Raw genomic sequence first — 10,033 nt, forward strand, 5'->3', positions numbered from 1 at the left:
TCAACTGTCTCAAAACTTATAATTAACTCATCAAACTGAAGAAATTTTCATTCAGGTCACTAACCATTACATCCATTAATTAGAAACTAAAATAAAACCGAACGAATATTTCTTTTAAAAACCCTATTTTCTCTATTAAAAAATTTTGAAGCATGTAAATAAATACGACAAATACACAAACATAACATCAATAGTTTTACCCAGGATTTTTTTATAAAAGTTCGTTTTACAAACATAACATCAATAGTTTTTACACACAAAATACACAAATATAATATCAATGGTTTTTAAAAATTCAGTGTCTATCAAAGCCCACAAGTTGCACAAAACCATTTTTCCAGTTGACCTTCTTTGTCCTAACTTAACCTTTTTTATTTTTAAATTTAAATCCTAACCAATACAAGTACATCATAATTTATATTTTCTCTAATCTATCTTACCTAAATCTTTAGAGTTATTCGAGATGTCGAATATCTATCCTATTTTACTTTCTAATTTAACTTTAAGAAAAGTTATACAAAATAATTATAATATAGTGTCGAGTCATTCCCTAAATTTCAAGGAACCCTAACTATTCTCTCATAAATATTTTTACCCACATCTCATTTTTTTATTCATTAATTAAAAATTTATCTCTTAATCGATCATGGTTAAATAAATAAGCATGAATTATTTAAGAGAGAAAATAGGGGTTGTGAGATAGCTCCTCGTTCGATTTTCTTTTGAGTTTTTAATGGACGTAATGGTCAGTGACCTTAATGAAAATTTCTTCAGTTTGATGACCAAATTGCAAGTTTTGAGCCAATTGAGTGACCAAAATGCCGCTTTATATGATGGTACATGCCACTGTGGATTTATCCAAGCCAAGTCACTAAATTTAGTCAGAAATCAGTCAAGTTTTTAACGGAAAGTAATGACGAGTGACTAGAATGAAAACTTTTAAGAATACAATGATGTGACTGAAAGGTTTTTGAGTCGGATGACCCAAATGCAAGTATGATTGTTTATTGATCGAAAGGTATCGTCTTCCGAAGACGACACCTTTCGATTAATAAACAATCATACTTGTTTACCTTGAACTTTTTTGAGTGAATTCTAATTAAACTATTTTAATTTAAATTTTAAATATTTCAAATTTATGTATAATAACACATTTGTACTGTATAATGAAGTTATACTGAATTAAAAAAAAATCTATACAATTTTTCCATTTTAAAAATATAAGAACAAAATAATAAAAAAATCCCCCCCTCCCGCAATGTATCAATGCGGGAGGTGTAAATCACAGCCACAACATATTTAAAACACGTAAGCTGGTGGTTGAAGAGCCACCTGCCGCATTGTTTCATTGAGGGAGTCGCAATGACACAATGCGGGAGGTGAAAATTCAATAAAATTTCATTTTTTTAGTTTTTCACATTTTTAATATGTGCATGATAACATAACAAGAAATTTTTATATAGTTTGTTACCAAGAAATTTTTAACATTTTAGAGGCTAAGTTATTTTATATTTTTTATAGGCAAAGAAAATTCGATAAAAAATCATTTTTTTAGTTTTTCACATTTTTAATTTTTAACATTATATTTGTTTATTATAAATTAAAAATTGATAAATTAAATTCGACAAATACAAGAAAGATAAATATTGAATAATTTATTTCATTCAAATAGAAAAGGAGTACATTCAAATATTTTCTTAAACAAAATACATAATAACTTAAACATTTTATTCCGACGAGAATGATCAAGTTTTAACGGTGTTGGAAGAACCGCCTTTATCACCCTTATCGTCGTCATTCTTCCTCTTCAACTTTTCCGTCTTCGCCTTCGCCTCATTTTCCTTTCTTTTCTTGCGCTCAAGCGCCATTTGAATACGGCGGAGAGCTATTGCCATGTCTTCATCTCCTTCCGGCCCGTCGTAAGCCACGTCATCGATAATTACCTTGTTATTGTCCCAATCATAGTAGAAAACCATTTTTCGGAAAATAGAGAAGAGAATGTTGAAGAGAAAATGTAGAATGAAAAAAATGAGATTACAAAAGCACTATTTATAGGCTGAAAACCGGAATTTTAAAAACCAAAAATTTAATTTAGGCACAAAAAAAATGTTGCGGAAGCTGAGGGGTAAGACTGTTGACTAATCTGCCGCAATGACCCAATGCGGCAGGAACTACTGCAGCAATGGGTCAATGCGGAAAGAGATTCTGCAGCAATGAGCCAATGCGGTATGTCGGTCCAACTCCTTAACCTTTGACCAGTCAATTTATAATAATAATGGCACACAAATTAAGTATGAATTCATAAAAAAGTATCAAATTATTAATATAAATTTTAAAAACAAAAATTAGGTATGAATTCACAAAAATTGATATTGATTTAATATTTGCACAAAAATTAAGTATGAATTCACAAAAAAGTATAAAATTAATAATATAAATTTTATTTTTAAAATTGATAATTTGATTTTTTAACTAAAATAACATATATGACAATTTTTAAAAACATAAAACTCACAAAATATTGTAATCATAAAAATTCAGAAATACTATTTGAAAACTAAAAATTTAATTTAGGCACAAAAAAAATGTTGCGGAAGCTGAGGGGTAAGACTGTTGACTAATCTGCCGCAATGACCCAATGCGGCAGGAACTACTGCAGCAATAGGTCAATGCGAGAGTACTCCCGCATTGATTCATTGCGGTAGGCCGCAATGCGTGATTGCGGAAGGAACTCGGCTATAATGGCTCCAAAATCTGGTTGGTGATTATATTTAATAGGTCACTCCAGCAATGTTTCATTGCTGGAATGTTTCATTGCTGGAGACAGTTTTGTTTGATTTAACATTTACTTTCTTATTACTCATTTTACAATTTACAATATACTTTCAATAATTTCAAATTTACTTTCAATTTACTCATTCTTGAAGGTGATCTCAAAAAGTTAGTTTTCGATTGTTGATGGCTTCTTTTTTATTTAAAGCTTGTAGTTCCTCTTCTAGTGAAAATGATAATTACGATTATTATACCCCCGTTAGACGAAACCCCATAGCTCGTCATAAGTTATTTGTTGATGAAGATATTGTAAATCTTGATAGTGATGATAATATGAAAAATGTTGGTGGTGATAATATTGATGTTGATAATGTTAGTGTTCATAATGTTGATAATAACGTTGGTGGTAATAATGTTGGCGATCATAATGTTGTTGATAACGTTGGTGGTGATAATGTTGGCGGTCATAATGTTGATGATAACATTGGTGGTGATAATTTTGACGGTGAAAATGTTGATGACGTAAAAGATGAGAAAAATGTTGAGAAAAAGAATCATGAATTTAAGAATAGTAACGATGTTGTGCCTTATGTCGGCAAGATTTTCGATACATTGGATGATGCAGAAGCATTTTATAGGAATTATGGTCGAAAAGAAGGATTCGAGATAATAATTAGGAATACTCATAAGCGAACAAACACAAATGAACCATCATACCTTTTGTTTATTTGTCAAAAAGGTGGAAGGGTAGGAGCGACGCCGTTGGATTTTGGTAAAGGAAAACTACTTAGAGAGGTAATTACACGAACGAATTGTGGTGCTCGAATGTGTGTCGTTCACAAAGTGAAGATGGACAAATGGCAAATTAGTTCGGTGGATTTAGAACACAATCATAAATTGGTGTCACCGGAAAAAGTTTAATTTTTTCAAAGATCACTCAACATAGATCCTATGACGCGATCATTGATTGAGTTGTTTAACAAATCGGGACTTTAGACGGGCAAAGTAATGAAGTTTATTAGCGAGACAAAGGGGGTGTTGAAAATCTTGGTTTTTCTAATCAAGACGTACGTAATGTCATACGTGATATTCGGCGCCGAGTGTTTGATTCGGGTGATGCGGAGTGTGGATTACTTTTGTTAGGAGAACTACAAGAAAATAGTTTTGGTAATTTCTTTTATCGGGTGGATGTAGATGATGAGAATCGTGTACGGGGTTTGGTGTGAGTTGATCCTCGTTCCATGAACGCGTACAAGAATTTTGGTGATGTGGTTATGTTTGATTCAACTTACCGGAAGAATAGGTATTGTATGCCTTTCATACCTATTACGGGCATAAACCATCATTATCAAAATATACTATTTGGATTTGCACTTGTAAGGGATGAGACTGAGGCATCGTATAAGTGGGTTTTGAGGACATGGTTGGAAGCCATCGACAATAAACCGCCTCGAACAATTATTACTGATCAAGACATTGCATTGGGAAATACCATTGTCGAGGTCATGCTTATGCCACAAACAAAGCATACGTATTGTACATGGCATATAAGTAGTAAGTTTCCCGAGAAGTTGTCTTATTTGTACACAAATTATCCGGAGTTCAAGACAGAGTTTAATGCATGTGTGTACAAGTCGTTGAAACCTACAGAATTTGAAGGTAAAATGGGAGCAATTAGTCGAGAAGTACGATCTTGAGGATCATGCTTGGTTAAATGACATGTATGCTATTAGAACTCAATGGATTGGTGCTTACACGAAGCAACATTTTTCCGCCGGCATGACTACAACTTCAAGAAGCGAGTCTACGAATTCTTTTTTTGATGAATATGTGCAATCATCTACCAGTTTGAAGGAATTCATTGAGAACTCACAAAAGGCTTTAGAGACACAATATCTGAAGGAGGTTAAAGCCGATTATGACTGCGAACAATTGGAAAGGAGATTAGTTTTGCACTCATCCTTGGAAATGCATGCATCCGAAATCTACACAAAAGAAATGTTCAAAAGGTTTCAAAAGGAGCTTATGAAAAGTACATGTTACATCGTGAATAGTGTCAAAAACAATGGAACTTATATGTCGAAACTGTATTTGGTTGAGAAGGCTACCCTACCGGAGAATTGCAGAAGAAAATATCGAGTGACGGTTTTCATGTACGAAAAAATTGAATGCTCGTGTAAGAAGTTTGAACATTCCGGGATGATTTGCAAACACATAATCCGTTATCTTGACAAAAAACAAAAAATCAAGATACCGGAAAGTCTCATCATGGGTAGGTGGACAATGAACGGCAACAAAATTGTGGGGCCTCTTCCATATGCTCCTCCCGGTATTGGTAATGACGGTGCGTCACAACCATTAAGGTATGGTGCATTGTGCAAATCTTTTCAAGATTTAGCTGCTTCCGGTAGTTGTTCTGTTTCACGGTATAAATACTTAATGGGTGTGATTGATAGAGAGAAGAGATACTTCAAAGATGCTTTTACGGATGAAGAGCGTAGAGAAAGAACCCATGAGGCGAAAACTCAAGAGGACTACCAACATGATCCAATATTTGATCCTCCAACGTCGAAAACTAAAGGAAGAAAATAAAAAGATATAAAAGTGGAATTGAGACGGCAACTTCAAAGATCAAGATCAAGCCTCGAAAGTGCAATTATTGTGGGGCGATCGGAGGAGAACATGATGCAAGAAACTGTCCCCTAAGGGAGGAGCATGATCGAAGAAATTTTTAGGTTTTAACCTAACAATTGTTGACAAGTAGTACATTAGTTCTTTTAACTTTTCTATTTAAGTTCCATAATATTAATGTTATTTAAATTTACACATAATATTAATGTTGCATATTAATGTTATTTTTTAACAAAAATATTATCCAACTCTTATTATTAATATTAATATTGTTTAAAATATTTTCAACACCAAAACTCTTATTATCCAACTTAAAATATTGTAAGAGAATTGTGACAGAGCACCCAATAATGAGACATTGCTGGAGGTCCTTACTGCAGCAATGACTCATTGCTGGGTACTATGTTCCACCCAAAACACACTGCCTCTTTTTGTTAACAAAACTGAGTTTAGTAATATTAATATTTTTAAAATATTTTCCAACACCAAAATTCTTAAAATATTTAAAATATGCAGTATTAATGTAAAAATTTGAAAAAAGTGATTTAATCAAAAAAGTCAACTATTTATTAAATTAGTCATTGCGAACTAGTGACAGAGCACCCAGCAATGAGACATTGCTGGAGGTCCTTACTGCAGCAATGACTCATTGTTGGGTACTCTATTCCACCCAAAACTCGCTGCCTCTTTTTGTTAACAAAAGTGAGTTTAGTAATATTAATATTTTTAAAATATTTTCCAACACCAAAATTCTTAAAATATTTAAAATATGCAGTATTAATGTAAAAATTTGAAAAAAGTGATTTAATCAACAAAGTCAACTAGACATTAAATTAGTCAACTAGTGATGTAAAAATGTGACATCTCCCGCAATGATTCAATGCTGAAGTATGGTGCAATGCCTCATTGCGGGGTATGATCACTGCAGCAATGATTCATTGCGGGGTGACTAAACTGTAAAATGTGTAAAATATGATATCTCCCGCAATGATTCAATGTTGAGGTCTGTGACCAATTTTCTGCAGAAAACTGACAAGCAAACTAGTGCTTGCCAGTTTTCTGCAGAAAACTGGTCACGGGCCTTTATACTGCTAACATCAACATTGCGGGTGATTTACATAGTTTAAGAAAAAAAAACGGCATGGTTGCGTTTATTTTTATAACTTACCAACCTGTTTCAACTAAATCTAAATCAACCAACCAACAACCAATCAACATTGCGGGCGATTTACATAGTTTAAGAAAAAAAACGGCATGGTTCCGTTTATTTTTATAACTTACCAACCTGTTTCAACTAAATCTAAATCAACCAACCAATCAACATCAAATCTAAACGCAACATCAATCCAATAAAAATAATCATAATCAATAACAAAGAAAACACCGAAACAAATCCAAAATATAAACTATAGTCCCCTGTTCCTCTGCTGGATCCCATAGTCACTTATCCGTCTAGCGAGCCCTTTTGAAAGCTCCCAAGCTATGCGATACCGGAATGTCCAAATACCCAATACAGGCTCCCAAACAGCATCTCTCAACGATATGCCATTAAGTATAGCATCCATGTACTTGCACACGTACACGCCACAATCATGGGTATTGGACTGCATCGGTCATTCCTGTACGAAATGAACCTTCAACTTATGTCCATCAAATCTGGAAGGATCCAAGTAATGCAACATAGTTGGCACTATGCACTCCTAGAAAGGTTTGGTTTCATATAATTAGTAACCAACAATGACAAGTGTATGTAAATTGACTATTAATTACGAAGAACATAGAATACCATGGCATATATATATATATATCGAGAGTAAATACTCTTAAGACTACCCCCCCCCCCATTCAGCTAGAGGATCAATTAAAAGGAGCTTCTGTTGTTTAATGTCCAGAATGAACAAAAACCAGTGAGCATCATTGCAGCAAGGGTAGAAAGCAAAGTCACAATCCAATAATGATGGCCCAATCCGCTGGACTGCATATGAATTATATACACTATGCAGACCAGCCAACTGCATATCTGAAAGTTCAGCTTCGGGATGGGCCTGCAACATTGAAACAATTATAAAAGATCAAATGCAAAATCAAAGAGTTATCAATTATCATTAACTTAGTAACACATGAACTAAAAAGTACTTTTTAGTTTACCTTCAAGTTCTTGCAATAATCTTTTAACAGCAGTTGCACGAAAAAGCTGAAGTTAAAGAAGAACTTCTTAGCCGTGGGCTCCAGACCCGAGATGGACTCCCTAACCTTCAACAACTCTATTTAGGCATCCACGACATTGCTGTCTAAATCACATTCGGGCTTTAAGGTCTGGACATAATCCCAAGTAAGCTCAACAGTGCCTCTATGATCTCTCCAAATAAAATCATTCTTATTACCCCACCAATGCTTGTATAGCTAAAAAATCTTCCTATTTTTTAATGGCCTCGTCATATCAGCACGCCGCCCAGGACCACCCCGCCTCAGTTTATCCTTCTACTTGTCTTCATCAGTGTCCATCTGCAAATACATTTCAATAGTATCAAATCAAACACATATTCAAAATACGTACTGCAAGAATCAAACATAAAAAATGGAATGATTCAACATACGTACGTCAAGAATCATCCTCAAACTATCAGGAATAACACCACTACGACTACCGAATTTCACCATGCCACCTGCAAGTGGAGTCAACTCAGTAGCAGGAGTCAACTCAGAACTCCCAAAAGTGTGCTCGGTAGTAGGAGTAACAGGGGTAGCAATAGCAGCAACCTACAAATGCATTGAGTATCAAACATTATATACACCTCTAAATCTAAAGAGTTAGACTACTCGAATAACATACTCGAATATGTATAAGACACACAATAGTAAAAAAAAAGTAAAGCTCTAAAACTAAAGAGTAGTACCTCAGACTGAACAACATCAGACTGAATAACAGGGGGGGCGGATAGGGGGGTCGACTGTGAAGCAGGGGGAGCAGTAGCAGCAACCTACAAATGCATTGAGTATCAAACATTATATACACCTCTAAAACTAAAGAGTTAGACTACTCGAATAACATACTCGAATATTATTAGGAATATGTGTATTAGTTTGATGATAAGTTAAACAAAACACTTAAGTAGAAATCTAGTGTTTGTAGCCTCAACGGATAAGACCATCTTGGCTATCCGTTGAAGGAGTAGCTTTACTTAGCAATAAGTTTAGTATTGTAGCACATTACATTCTCTGGATTCAAGCTGTAATTCTTAGATGTTGTAGGAAATTATCAATCATGTTGACTACTAATGGATATGCAAATAGGAGGGCTAATTGTATATATTTCATGTCTTGTAATTTTGTATAAGTGAAGAAGTATCAACGGATATTGAAGACCTTCAACGGATAAGAAACAAAGCTTCAACGGATGTCTCTAATGCTTCAACGGATAATATCCATCAACGGATAAGTGCTTCAACGGATAAAGACTTCAACTGATAATGCATCAACGGATAAAGCTTCAACGGATAAAGCCTCAACGGATAAGGCATCAACGGATGAAAGCTTCAACGGATGCTTAGTTCATTAGTAGTTGATAGTGACAATTCACTAGCTGACAGAGGCACATGGGTTGACAGAGACAAACTGGAATGTGGAAGCCTCTAGGAGGAATCAAGAAGATGCAGCATTTCCATTCTGATGCAAACAAAGAAGTATTCAAAGATTCACAGATTATCCTAGATTGTATTGGATAGAGAAATGAAGAAGAAACATGTGAAGAATCTTTTTAATTATATTTTACAGTTTTGTCTTCACTTGCAAACTTGGTGATATATAAACCAAGTAGCAGCTAGTAATTAGATATGAATTTTCCTGAGCTGTTTAGAAATATCAAGAGAGAAAATCATCTAGTTTGTACTAGGAAGCAGCTGTGATTTAATTTTTTGAATCACAGATTTTCTGAAATAACACATCTCTGGTGGAACAACAAATCCACCAGAAAAGTTTTTAAGTTCCTTGTGTTCTTTACATTTGTGTTTGAATATATATCTGTCTGTATTAGCTTCAAGCAATTCACACACTTGTTCTCAAAAACACTTAGCCTTAGAAACTGCTCAAAACTTGAAAAAGTTTTGAGATTTACATTCAACCCCCCTTCTGTAAATCTCATTGTTAGTCCACTGGGAATAACAATTGGTATCAGAGCAAGCTCTTAACATACAAAGAGTTTAAAGATCTATTATACTAACATCATGAGTAAGAAGGATATTGGTGTAAAGATTCCAATCCTGGAAAGAGATAACTATCATCACTGGAAGGTGAAGATGCACTTACATCTTCTCTCTCAAGATGAAAGCTACATCAACTGTTGGACAGTCTATTCCTAAGCCAAAGGCAGAATGGACTGTTGAAGATATTGAAGAGGTCCACAAGGACAAGAAAGCCATGAATATTCTGTTTAATGGCCTGGATCAAGATATGTTTGACAATGTCATCAACAGCCAAACTGCTAAGGAAATTTGGGATACTGTGCAGCTTATCTGTGAAGGTACTGAGCAAGTTAGAGAAAACAAAATGCAGCTTCTCATTCAACAGTATGAATATTTTCACTATGAAGAAGGAGAATCATTGAATGATACCTTCAACAGATTTCAGAAAC

The 10,033-nt window shown here is 34.3% G+C and overlaps 2 protein-coding genes across 2 annotated transcripts; both read left to right on the forward strand.

Moving 5' to 3' along the window:
• The first annotated feature begins 4,013 nt into the window (after window positions 1–4,013).
• On the forward strand, window positions 4,014–4,469 carry LOC141679971 (protein FAR1-RELATED SEQUENCE 5-like). The gene has a single exon (XM_074486321.1). The coding sequence runs from the start codon at window positions 4,014–4,016 to the stop codon at window positions 4,467–4,469; it is 456 nt and encodes a 151-aa protein (XP_074342422.1).
• A 22-nt stretch (window positions 4,470–4,491) lies between these two features.
• Window positions 4,492–5,364, forward strand: LOC141679973 (protein FAR1-RELATED SEQUENCE 5-like). The gene has a single exon (XM_074486322.1). The coding sequence runs from the start codon at window positions 4,492–4,494 to the stop codon at window positions 5,362–5,364; it is 873 nt and encodes a 290-aa protein (XP_074342423.1).
• The last annotated feature ends 4,669 nt before the right edge of the window (window positions 5,365–10,033 follow it).

Source organism: Apium graveolens, chromosome 8, assembly GCF_009905375.1.
Source record: "Apium graveolens cultivar Ventura chromosome 8, ASM990537v1, whole genome shotgun sequence".
In the NCBI taxonomy this organism is placed as follows: Eukaryota; Viridiplantae; Streptophyta; class Magnoliopsida; order Apiales; family Apiaceae; genus Apium; species Apium graveolens.